Source organism: Manis pentadactyla, chromosome X, assembly GCF_030020395.1.
Source record: "Manis pentadactyla isolate mManPen7 chromosome X, mManPen7.hap1, whole genome shotgun sequence".
In the NCBI taxonomy this organism is placed as follows: domain Eukaryota; kingdom Metazoa; phylum Chordata; class Mammalia; order Pholidota; family Manidae; genus Manis; species Manis pentadactyla.
This window is the reverse complement of record NC_080038.1, coordinates 93,058,344-93,072,287: the sequence shown is the minus strand read 5'-3', so window position 1 is coordinate 93,072,287 and position 13,944 is coordinate 93,058,344. Positions and strand designations below refer to the sequence as shown.

The following is a 13,944-nucleotide window of genomic DNA, read 5'->3' as shown; positions in this document are numbered from 1 at the left end:
AGTGCTCCATGCTTTCTCTTGTAAACTTGGGAGAATAAAAGCTAATGCTCAGGAATACTGTGAAGATGTAGTGAGATGGCATATGGCACGTAGTGCAAGTGCCTAGGCAGAAGAAAAAGGGGACTGGGTGAAATGAACATCTTGTTGGAACCGGAAACTTTTGCCACTTTATTATCTTAAAAAGCCATGCTGTATAGTTACCCAGTCTTGTTTAAAACAGCACTTAGTCCATTTCTGTAGCTGATCTTGGGCTAACCCTTGTTGCACAAGGAAGATTTACCATTGCAGGGAAGAAGAAATAAGGGGAAAGATTCTCTGAAATGTGCAAATAAATACATAGGTATCATACTACAGCCAGAACACTGAATAAGACAAAATCATGAATAGTACATTTATAATATTGGCTCAGGATAAAAATCAGAATATAGATTATACACAAATCACAATTTTTTCCCAGTGGTTATATGCAGGTGGTGCTGTATATATCACACAATAAAGGGATGAACTGGTTCTTGCCAGCATTCTACCCCAGGCTGCATTTGTGCTTCCTTCTTTGGAAAGTAATAAGTTCATGAATAGATGCTAGTTTTTATGATACGGATGTCCTTCACTATTAGAATCTATTGAATTCAGCACAGACTACATATTCATGAGTGTGCACTCTTCTCACAACAGGGATTTAGACAGTCTACTCCATTAAACATAAGTTTGTTTTTCTTCCAGGTGTTAGCCAGGGAATCACCATTTTGGTCAGTGGCCTTTTCATGATGTTTGTCCTAATGGATGCCACCTGGAAATAAAATCAACTTATGTTTAATGGAATAGATTTTCTAAATCTCCATTCTGAGAAGAGTATTGTTACATGAAGATTTAATTCTAAATAGTAAAAATGAACACAGTTTCATAAAACTAGCTTTGATGCTGATTAAACAAAAACTACATAATTTACCTTTTATTATATATTCACATTATACTGATGATTCTAGCAATTAGAGCCTGCATGCCATCACCAACTTGTTTTGTCAGTTGAATTGTTTATTTTAGTAATCCTACTGAGCTTCCTTGAATATTTGCTGAGGTAAACTGTGCTGTCTGTCAGTCTGTTTGAATTACAAAAGGTGTGGATTACCTTTGTTTTGATCAAGTGATTTGTCACATGGACATACTCTCAGGAACACAATAATCTAAATCATTAATAAATATCAACTAATGTGTTAGTGTGCACACAAAACCTAATGAACTGCATATTCAAACCTTTGTTTCCTTTACAGGTAATAATCAATTTTTTTAAAAAGTCCTTTGAAGTAGTCCGTTCATGCTCAATCGATAGACATACCAAAATCAAACTTAAATAACACAGGCTTGCTAAACATGAAACAATACACACTTGACATTATGGAAGAAATACAAGAAATAATTTTGCCAAATTTTATTTGACCAAGAGGGATGGGGTGGTAAAGGTCATAAATATGCTAGATTTGCACAGTGGTTTTTGTTCCTGGTGTTGAGTTAAGATCAACAAAGATCTGAGCACCTTCCGTGTTTCCATCACTGTGGTAAGTACTGGGGCTAATGAATACAACACAAGTCCCTATGTCTCCTTATAGTCTGGTGTACTTTGAGAACCATTCTTTCCTGTTTACCCTAGGGGAGGATGATGATTACGAAGCGAACAGCAGCAGCCATGCTCATAAGCGACAGTGGCCAGAGGCTGACATTCAGAACATTATAATGGCCTAGTATTCTACTCCCTGGTGTGGACAATGTGATGGCAGTATGGATGGAATGTGGAAAAATACTAAGTGGGAAAACTTTGCTTCTACCTATTTTTTAAAAAAGTATTTCCCTGCCAGCTTGCTCTGATTGACAGTTCTTACAGACTGACCTAATGAACCTTCAGCCTGTGAGCCTTCACACATTCCCTGATAAGCAGTGAACTCGAGTTTTACTGTAGGCATCATCTCCTAAATCCCAGTGATCTGACTGAAGTGGCATGGCCTCCAAATACCACTGCTAACATTTACTGAAGGCCAATCCCAGAAGGAATATTGTCAAACTGATTTTTCAGCTTTTATAGTCCCTCTGCAAATCAGCTCAAATCACATGGCTCCAGGTTGAGAATGAGTACCTAATTGTGTATCCCCATAGAAAAAACATGGTCTCTGCAAGGATTTTTTAAAGGGGTAAATAATGGTATATGAAAACACCAGATGGACACAAGTATATATGCAAATTATCTGCTTATGCCCCTGTAAACTGTGAAATATATTTTAAAGTTATTTTAAAGTTTTAAAAAATCTACCATTTATCTTGTAGATATTTTATTTTTCCATTTCTTCCTTAGCAATTAGAGCCAGATTATGAATGTATAACAGGGAAGATAGGACATATGGCCAGGAGAGGAATGAGTCAGGACTGTGATTCACACCAAAAATATGTCCTGTACAAAGGGAGTCCTTGGGTCACATTTAGAAAAATTCTTCTACACTGTATATCATATTTCATAAAGTATAATGCCACAGGAAATGTATGGAAACCTCTATTAGAAAGGATGAAAATAATGCTTTGGTTTCAAATCTGTATGCAACAACAAGGAGTTAGTCTAACTCTTAGTAGTTTTTTATAAATAACAAGTGATTTACCTTGGAATTAAATGAGGATCATATGAGTCCATACTTGAGGTATGGAAGCTGTGATTAACATTTCAAACTTCTGAAATTACTCTTATGAAGGACTTTTCATATCAGTTATTTTTAAATTAAGTAAAACATTTATTGCTCTAAGTCTTAGATAAAGGGTGTTTCATGAGATTATACTGCTTAGATAGAATTCTAATTTTAGCTTTAAAATTGTCTTCCATTCCTCTTAGAAATGAGAATGACTAATTTAGACAGACTAATTTAAAAAAAGAAATGAAGATATTTTAATCCACAGAAAAAGAGAAAAAATATATACAACACTTTTCTCAAGTCACTTCTTCAAGAAAGCATATTTAACCCAAGAATTTTGGACTTGTCAACAGAAATACCCACAAACATACCTACACACACATTCAAGCTATCCAGGTATCACAATCAGACAGTGTCTAACACCAACATGAAACCAAGCAGGCACCAACAGATTTGTTTTGCTGAACTTCAATTACCCCAAAGCAGTTCAATTTGTATTTTTTCTCTCCAGGCATATGAAAAGTATCCTGATCATTGGTCAGAGTAGTTGAAGTGTGAGATGATAGAATTCTTTTTCTGTTTAACACTTCAGGAAAGAGTCTACAATCAAATTAATTTCTTTACCTCTCATAACTAGCTAACTATATATTGAAGTGGGCATGTGTATTTTGTAGATTTCCTTACAATCTTGATTCTGTAGGTAATGTGAATGACTTTTAAATAGCCAACATGTGCTGGTAAATGAGATCTATCCTCATCAAGGGAGTTACTTTGGGAATTACAGAATCAAGCAATGGTCCTATCATTGTGCGAAACATTTGTGAAGTGCCTCTTTGGGATATATTTAGAGTCAGCCTCACATTCTTTTGAATCGTTTCAATGACAGCAAATCTTTGATCTTTTATAGCAGATCTTTATAGCAGATTTGAGTTTTGGAAAGCAGATGAGTATTTCAGAGCTAAACAGAATAAATAAGCTGGGTAATACCTATGTCTGGTGAAAAACTAGATGCAACTATAAAGAAATGACACTGAATTTCTTCTTTACTTTAAGTCATGGCATTTTGAAGAACATTTATTGGGATAAATAAATTCTTGTTGGTTTGGTAATAAAAGCAATATATTCACTGAAATATAAATAGATGCGTAAGTGTGTGAGTATGTATCAGAATTGTAAAGCTGGACAGGATCACTTATTTTACAGATAACAAAATGAGGCCCAGCACCTAATACCCTCTAGGAAAGTACCCAGTATCGATAACGTGCTTATTAAATGGCAAAATGTTATCTGTGTAGCCAAAATGATGATCTATTGAGAAATACACAGTATGTTTAAAAAAAGTGTTGAGTTTACTAGGAGTATGAGTATACCACACAGCAGTTCATCTGCCTGCTCTTCCCATAGTTCTTTCTTAGAGAATCTGCTCTTCCATACAGTCCCTGGAAGAGGCAAAAAACAATCCTGTGCACTATGTGATCTTATCCATGTCCTGGTTAATTGGAAACAGGTTAGATACTTGACCCAAGGGGGACAAATCCATAGGTTAGCCTAGGCCAGTTAGATTCTGTCACAAAAAGACCAATATCACATAAAGATGTGCACTTGAAGTGAGGGTCACGCTGTCTCACAGCTGTGGCAGTCATGTTTGAGCACAGAAAACTGATGGAGAACAAGAGGAGGCAGAGATGAGTGAGGCCATGGAAGGACAGAGAAAGCAACTTACATTTCTACCTGTTTAGTTTTGGTTCCAATCCAAGGCTCTCAATAGTCTGACTGTTGCTTCTTGTCCTTGGATATCCAGAAGGTCACTTATCATATCCTTGAATAAATCCCTGTTTGCTCAAGCCAGCTTGAGTACATTTCTATTCCTTGTTACCAAGCAAGCCTGAAGACAATGTGTTATTGGGCTTCTATTCACCTCTCCATTAGCTTTCGAATGAAAAATTTAGAAAAATAATTTTAAGTGATTTTATAAAAATAAGTTTTTTATTACTTTGAAATAATTTTAATTAAAATTTTAAATTTAATTCCATGAACGGCCGAATGCCCATGGAGATAAAGTGATTATCTCCAAGTCATTCACATAGTGGCAGGTCAAGGACTAGAAACCATATCTCCTAAGTCAGCACGTAGAACCTATCAGTAGAGTATGCTGGTTCAGAGCATAGACCCTGGAGCCATATGACCTTGGAAATATTACTTAACCTCTCCTTGCCTCAGTTTCCCCATCTATAAAAAGGGGTATTATAATAATAGTACTTAACCTATCCTGTAGGGTTGCTGTAAGAATTAAATTAGTTATCATATGACACAAAGAGTAACAGCTGATTGAACCTGTGTAGGAACCTAACCTAAAGGACAGACATCCTAGGCTCTGGAGCAAAAAAAAAAAAAGAAGATGTTGGAAGGGAACACCAAATAACAGGCAAAGTTCCCTTCCAAAAAGGGCCACGATGAGGACCCCAGGGCCGCCTTCAGTGTACAACAAATATCCCATTTCCCCGGACCCAAGTGTTGGTGCATGACATTTCCTGTCCTAAATTCCCTCGAGCTCCTTGGTATTTCTTCAGAAAACAAAGCTCTGATAGCTTTTTGTTCCATGCAATCAAAAGAGACGTAATTAAGTAAAACACTTACTAACACTACCTTAACTTTTAATTTGAAAATTAAAAGTGATCAATTCCATATACAGGCACAGGCAGTCGGGGATGGCCCATATGCTTCCCATCTCAAACATTTTTTCTAGGGTTCTCACACTGTTTTCCAGCATAGTCAACACAGTACGGTCATTTCTCTCTTTCTGGCTAAAAGTGCTTTATCACCGTCTTATCACTAGGAACTAAATGGCACAGGTTTTAAGAATAAGTAATTAATCACTCTATATCCATTTAGCATCATTGGATTCATTTTGTTCAACATGATAGATAATGGTTTAAGTCTACATTCCTCCAATTAAAATATGGAAATATTCTTTACTGAGGTCTTTTACTCTTAGAAGGCTAACCAAATTCTGGAGCACGATCTATAATTAACATCCTGAAAATAGTTTTTAAAACAGCAAAATAGCAACCTGAGCACAAACCAGAAGAAAAACACGACTGCTGCAAATTGTAAACAACTTCAGATGATTTATAGGAAGAGAATTCTACAAAGCTTCCTTAATGTCAGGATATAACACAGTTTTTAGTGCTATTTAGTTAAACGATAATTATAAAACTCATTGAACTGAATGAGAATTAGGATTGTCAGACAAATGCTTGTAAGGGGTTAATTAATTCATATGAACCACACAGCGCAGCTGAAAATGGGATCATTATTCTAAGCCACCAACTTTGCTTCTCATACTGCCCTCCTTTCTCCATCAAATTCACCCTGTTGCACCCCCACCCCCAGTAGCAAAAGTCAAGAAATAGAAATATTCAAAAGGAAATGTGGGCTAAAGGCATTTTGCAAGGGTACATCAGGGGTAAAAAAATGTCTGCTGGAACACTGGAATGGAAAGATCACTTATTAGTACACCATGGTTCATAACATCCCAAAGGGTTCAATATTTTCATTACGCACTTACAAACATACCCCCACCTCCTTTTTAAATGCCTCATTACAGCTAACCCAGGAGCTTTTTTCTTAAAAAGCTTTCCTCTGAAATTATTAATAATTTGAAGTTCCCTACAGGCCAATGGTATTATTACAGTCAAAATGCATCAATATGTATATATGCTTATATACCCTTTTATGCTATTTTAAATAAAAAAGTATTTAGTGGGAACAGTAAAGAATTTATAAGCTTTATACGGAAAAGCCTAGAGGAAGATGGCAATGTCCCGGATTCCAAGGAAATGGCTCTTGAAGCTTATTAGATAGGTGCAGGAGACTGTAATAGGATTATGAGTTTTGGTTTAGCCTGTCCATCATTTCAAAATCCCCATAACTAAAGGGAATATCTTCATAGGGGTCTGAGTTTAATATTGAATGCTTTATTTAATTCTTCCTATTTATAATGCTGAGTGCTAATTAGTTACATCCACTTTCTTCAGGCTTGTCAATGAGGCAACTAGGAAGCCAAGAACCTACTGAATTAATGGATTAACTGGTTCTCTAACAGTGTGTTCAAGCAACCTAGTTAGCTACTGCAGAGTGTAATGTTAGTATGGGCACAGGAAAGCATAAAATACTCTTGTTATCTTTGGCTTAGGAGCAGAAAACCAACTCCCTGTAAGGAAGGTCTTGATGTTTGATGTGCTAATGAACATTTTAGATATGTAAACTCAGACATTTACTTTCATGTGTGTCAAATATAGCCTATTAAATCCACAATATCTGCTACAAAAAATGAGACTAGTCTTAAAAAAGTTTTTGTAAAAAAGTTTTTTGAAAACAGAAACAAATTTTAAACACAGAAAAGATTGAGATTGAGCCTGACTACCATGAGTTCCTTCATCTACCTTCACTTTTATTGAATCCTGCATCCCCACCTCCCTGAGTCTTCCCATCACTTTCCCACTTTTGGCATTTCACTTGACTCCTTTCTTCTGCAGTTAGATTCTCGAATCAGTCCTTTAGGACCATAAATTCATTCTGGATATTAGAGATCAATTGATGTAGCTCTCTCATAAAACAAGGGGATTAACTGAGATCCAAAGGTCAAGTGATCTATTTGAGGGTCAGGAAAGCTAGGTGATAGCAGATTGGAAAATGAGCCCAAGTCTCCTGATCGCCTGATCAATGCTCCTTCCCTTCTACTTAGCATCATAAGCATCCCACTCAACTATGCCTGAACTCACTGGTATCACTAGGGTGCTGAGCTACCCTTCCAATAACCTGAGATTCCCCCTCCTCCAGACCTTAATACTCTTAGCCTCAAGGAGTTGAGCTATAATTGGATACTGACAGAACACAGCTTAGCTGTGTCTGCTGTGTGCACCCTGGTTATTCTCTATGTGTGCCCAAACTTCCCTTGCCTCCACAGGTTTCCAATTCCATCTTCGTTTCTCATTCCTGAAGGATCTTGCTTTCTACCTTGTTGCAAGAATGAGTCTGTTTCCCAAGAGTTCCGTCCTTTGTCTTTGCCTAGACATCAATTATCTTCTATCCTCTCTATCTTCGTGGTAGAAACAGCTCTCCTTTTTCTCCCCTCATGAAGGTTAACACTCCTACGTTTTATTGCCTTTCTCATTAGCACCTTCAATCTCTCCCTCCTAACTGCTGCCTTTCCTTTAAACCCAAACTAATAAAAATAATAGAAAATAATAGCAGTAACAACTACCTAGTACATACAAAATGCCAATTATGTATGAGGCATCATTTTAGGCACACTGTAAATATTAATTCATTTAATAATCATAATAACCTATGAGGTAGGTATTACTGTTATGCTCATTTTACAGATAAGGAAACTGAAATACAGAGAGGTTAAGGAACTTGCCCACAATACACAACGAGGAAGTAGTAGAACCAGGATTTGAACCTGGACAGCCTAGCCCCATATTCTGTACTCCTAATCATCTCACTGCCTCTTTAACATATGTTATATCTATACCATCACCTTTAGCTCTATTACTTTGGGTGACTTATTGAACTTCCTGGAGTCTCAGTTTCCATATATGTAAAATGAGAGTAGTATTGCTAATTTGTAGGACTGATAAGTGAATTAGTGAGTATATGCAATCTACCATTCCTGGCACATGTGTAGCATTCAAGAGTGACAATATAATAATAGTAATATTAGTAATGATAATAACCAAGCCTAGTTTTTAATCAAGAAAATATTCAAGAATAATTCTCCCAGAGGGAGATAAGTTTTATTATGTGTTTAAGAATCCCTTACAAAGCATTGTCATAAGGACTTTACCAGTGTTAACTCATTAGTCCCCCAAACGACCATGAACTGAATCCTGCTATAATTTCCACATTTGTATGAGAAAACTGAGATAGAGAGGTAATTAACTTCCCCAAGGTCACAAAGCTAGTAAGTGGCAGAACCAAGATTTGGACCTAAGCCGTCTAACTCCAGAGTGTGTACTAGGCAGACTCTCAATGTAATAGTTTGTCATAGGAGGGCAAATTTGAGATCCTCACATGTCATGGGAGAATAGTGTAGATGCATATAGCTACAGTAAGTATGAAAAGATACAGTCTAGTGTGGTGTTCCCCAAATTTGTCAACTCAAAAGAATTATCTGGAGATTAAAACAAAAACAAAATGATAATCCTGGGCCCCATTTCAAACCTAATAAATCAGTCTCTGGGAGTAGAGACCAGTAGAAGTTAATAGAAGAGCAAATCAGAATTATTAAGTAGTTTTTTCAAAATCCCCATGCTTTGGGCTTGTCCCTGGAGATTCTGCTTCAACATATCCATGGTGGTTCCCAGATCTCACCTGTTATCTTCAGGGGATGCTAGGGAGCTAACAAATCATTTTAAAAACTGGTAAAGAAAGGGAAAGAATCAAGCATTTATCCTGCCTTCTCTATACCAAACATACCTCAATGGAAAAATGGCTGATAAGGGTACATTTCTCTTTATAGAAGTATTCCAAACAATTAAATGGGGGGGAAAAAAAGGGGGAATGCTAGAATATCACTCTTTTGAATTAATGGATCTAGGCAATGGTCATCAATAGCTGCTAATAAGAAGTCAACCAGCCATAATATGTTCCACTATAAAATGACACACCAACAACTGTCTTGCTAAAAATATGGAACCTGAAACTGATCTAGTTTCTTCATATAAGTTTATAGGAAATATACAGAGTTGGGAGACAGGCAAAGATATATGTAAATGACACCACTGGGATATAATAATCAAAACACAAACTCTGTCAGACAAATGACCTGGTTGCTTCAAACACAATAGAAAACTATAATTAAAAAAAAAGAGAGAGAGATGGAGAGTTATAGAGGCCAGATGATTACCCCTTGGTATCCACTCCTTGGGACAGTTCTCTCCCACTTTGTTTCTGAGTTGGTCTGTGTGACCAGTAGAATATGACAAAAGTGTTGTCATATCATTTCTAAGGTGAGGACACAGAAAGTTTAATGGCTTCCTCTTTGCTGTCTCTCTTGGATCACTCACGCTTTGGGAAGCAGCAGCCATATTGTGAAGAGACTCGAGAAGCCCTGCAGAGAGGCCCACACAGTGAGGAAGTACACTTGTAAGCAGATTCTCCAGCCTTGGCCAAGGCCACAGATGACTGCAGCCCTGACCAATATTAGAACAGAATCGGTCAGCTAAGTGGCTCCCAAATTCATGACATGGAGAAACTTTAAAATAATAAATATTTGAAATTTTAAGACACTAAGTTTTGAGGGTAATTTGTTATATAGCAGTTGATAACTAATCCAACAGGGATCTCATAGTTTAAAAGAGACTTAATAATAACAAATAGATCTCATTTACTTCCTGATTCAAACTGGGAGGGAAAAAAAGGAGTAGAAAATCCAGGAAATGTGAACAGTGATTATTTGTTATTAAGGAACTATTTTTTAAAATAAGTTATGATACTATTATTTGGTTATACTAGAAATAATCCTTATATTTTGTGGATATGAATATAAACACTTATAGATTAAAAATGTAATGTGTTCTTTCTGTAATTGTAGATTAATGATATAAAAAGAGAATGTAATGCCTACGATTTGCTTGAAAATACCCAAGGGTGGGAGTGCAGATAAAACAAGACTGACCAGGAATTGATCATTGTTAAAGCTGAATGCATTATATTATTCTATTTTATAGATATTGGAAAATTTCAGAATAAAGATTAAGGGAGAAAAAAAGGACTGACTGATCATCAAGGCCCCACATCAGATGAAACAATTACACTAAACCACCCAATTAGGAGAGGCAGGTTACCAACAGCCATAAAGTTCATCAATGGGTACCAGTGCATGCAAATTCATATACTGTCCATACATATCAACATACATGTATCTTTTCTTTTGTGTGGCTATGCTGTTTCTCCCCAGCTAGACATAGGATATTAGCCTGGAAATATTTTTGTTTATTTGTTTGGTTTATTTATAGGTAAGTCTTGCTTTTAAAGCACAAGGTAGATCTGAGCATTTCTGTAGAAAAAAGAAATCAAGGTAAGGCAAGATATTACAAAGAAAAGATGCAGAGGGTAAACTCAAGAAACATGATTCTGAAAGAGGTAAAAGTGAGATGAGGGGCACAATGTGGGCCTCAGGAAGGGGTACTGAGGGAAACAGAGGGACCTTGGAAGGTAAGGTCCTTTACTGAGACTGATGAGAGTGACTCTTGGTTTGAGGGACTGGGGAGAGTAGAGCAAATCTGGAACAACTACCAGGGCATGTGATTCAGTGACCAACAAGTGAGGAGATTACTAAGCAGTGAAGACTCAACTAATGCTACAAGCATACTTCAGACATAAGAGATGAAGATAACATTTGAGATTTCTCCATAAGTGCAGTGAATTTGTTTTTAGTATTCATTTTGTTTTGTTGTTTGTGTTTGATTTTTATATTTAAGAGGAGAGGGTTGAGTAGGAGCTGTTTTTCAACTGTAGGACGAGTATGTACATATTTCTTCTCTTCCTTTGTGGAAGTCTGAAAAAGCCAGGGTCAACCAACAAAGGCAATATCAAAAAAAAAAAACCTCACATTTGAGGCAAGAAGATGTATGGGCCATTTACAAAAGAATAAAGACAATCACTTAAACATTTGTTTCCATGGTCATCCAAAAAGAATGCCTCAATAAATAGCTATGGACACTTAGGAGAGGAAGCTTAGATATAACAATATTGCATAATTTAATAGGACAAACAGTTGTAGAGCAATTTCATTTTAAAACAGAAAAACCTAAAATGAAATCTCAGCTATCCAGAAACCTCAGAGAATGCGTTGATCTGGATAGCTGAGGGTATATAAATTTTAAAAAGCACTTAAAAAAAAAAATCTCATCCATTTTGTATAGTAGTGTTTTGAAGATGTATTATACACTTTGCTGCCTTCATAAAGAGAATCTATTGAAAATACATCTTTGTTGATTCATATAATTATCATGAACATCAAATACTGTGCTGAGCTCTAAATCCAAGAAGGTCCCAAGGCCATACTTGAGGTGTATCTGTTTGTTTCTTCTTTAAATAAAATAGAACTACTCTGTATTTAAAGTTCCTTTTCACTTAAAATGTGTGTTTAAATTATTTTATTTATTCCAATACTATAATCAGCACATGGTCACAGAAGAATATTATGAAAAGTAGGGAAAAAAGTAAAAATCACCCATAATACTGTGATATAGTCACAAAGACTGACAATATTTTGAGGTATTTCATTCTGATTTTTTAGCAAGTATATACATATATTTTACTTCACTGGGATAAGTTATATCCCATTTTTTATCTTGTGCTTTTGCTTTGTAAGATGTTACCTGTCTTGATAATTAATTCATCTCCCCCACTGGAGTCAGCACTGTCCCTTCTCATTGCTGCCAGTGGCTCTTATCATATCTGTCCCCCTCCCAATATGAATTACTATCTGCTTCCAGTTTGCTTGCAGGGGGAGGGGTGGAAAAAAAACCCCAGAAAACCAAATTTGATAGCACTGTGTCTAATAGAAGAGTAAACAGATTTGAGCAAGGGATTAAAAATGCTCTCTTCAGATGAATGTCCATGTGCTGTTGTTTAGGGATTTGATCACATTTCTTTTGCCTATTCAGAGATATTTTTGTTTTTGCCTACTTCCAGCTTTATGGCCATATTTGGAAGAGATAAATGGCATTTCCAGGTAGGCACACTTGCTGGCACTGCTGAATTTCAGAGAAGTGAGGTGTTACTGTACTGCAATGCTACTGAATACCATAAATTGGATGCATGAGTCTGAGCTAGTCTGTGCATCTTTCCATCACACACCTATGTAGACAAGACAGGACCCTGCTTAAATTCATTCTTGTTGAATAAGCAGCAACAGCCTGCATATCTCTTTTCAGGACTGAATTGCTTGTACATCTGTGTCCCCATGCCACCAGGTCCTTGCTCCAATATTAAACTTTATTATATTGTATTATACTAGGCAGAAGCATATGAAATTAATGTTTTTTTAGATCAAAAATTGACAATTCCATATGGCTCAACCTAAGAGTTAATTTTGTGTGTGTCTCTCTTCCACACTAGAGATAGTAAGTAACTCTGAGGGGAAAGTCTACCTTCGTGCCCCCAGGGTCTGGCTATAATGAATATTGAAAATATTTGTTTACAGAATGTGAAAACATATATATGACCTATAAAATGATATAAGTTTGAGATGTACAACATGATAATTTGATATTTGTGCATATTATAAAATGATCCATCACCTTGCATAGTTACTTTTTTCTTTTGGTGAGAACATTTAGCAACTTTCAATTATACAATACAGTATTGCTAACCAGTCACCATGCTGTACATTAGATCCCCAGAAATTATTCATCTTCTAACTAGAAGTTTATACTCTTTGACCAACACCCCTCATTCCCCACTCACCCCCTGGCCCTGGCAACCACCAAACTACTCTTCGTTTCTATGAGTTCAGCTTTTTTATATTCCACATATAAGTGAGGTCATATAGTATTTGTCTTTCTCTGACTAATTTCATTTAGCATAATGCCCTCCATTCAGTCTCTTGTGTTGTTCAGTCCACTATTTCTTTATTGATTTTCTATCTGGATGATCTATCCAATGTTGAAAGTGGGATATTAAAGTCCCCTACTAATCTTGCATTGCTGTTTATTCTTACAGTTTTGTTGATATTTGCTTTAAATATTTAGGTGCTCCAATGTTGGGTGCATATATATTTATAATTATTATATCCTCTTGCTACACTGACCCATTTATCACTATATAGTGATCTTCTTTCTCTCTTGTAACTGATTTTTACTGAAAGTCTATTTTATTTGTTATAAGTATAGTCACTCCTGCTTTCTTTTGATTACCATTTATATGGAATATATTTTCCATCTCTTCACTTTCAGCCTATGTGTGTCTAACTTAAAGTTAAAGTGAATCTTTCATAGGCAGAATATTGTTGGATTATTTTTAATCCATTCAGCCACACTGTGTCTTTTAATTGGAGAATTTAATCCATTTCTGTTTAATTATTGATAGGCAAGGACTTGCTATTTTGTTAATTGTTCTGACTATCTTTTAGTTCCTTTCTTCCTATTTGCTGTCTTCCTTTGTGATTTATTTTATGCAATGGTATATTTCAATTCCTTTTTCTTTATCTTTTATGTATCTATATAGGTTATTTCTTTGTGATAACTGTGAGGCTTACACA

The 13,944-nt window shown here is 36.0% G+C and overlaps 1 protein-coding gene across 5 annotated transcripts in view; it reads right to left on the bottom strand.

The window, feature by feature from the left end:
* DIAPH2 (diaphanous related formin 2) overlaps window positions 1-13,944 on the bottom strand; it is a 953,825-nt gene that overhangs the window by 112,704 nt on the left and 827,177 nt on the right. For 3 of the 5 annotated variants that reach the window (XM_036919628.2, XM_057495928.1, XM_036919627.2), the window contains one exon: window positions 9,743-9,868. The exons of the other annotated variants lie outside the window; for them this stretch is intronic. In XM_036919628.2, the coding sequence (XP_036775523.2) occupies window positions 9,743-9,868 (126 nt within the window). The remainder of the gene's footprint in view (window positions 1-9,742; window positions 9,869-13,944) is intronic. 5 annotated transcript variants of the gene reach the window in all.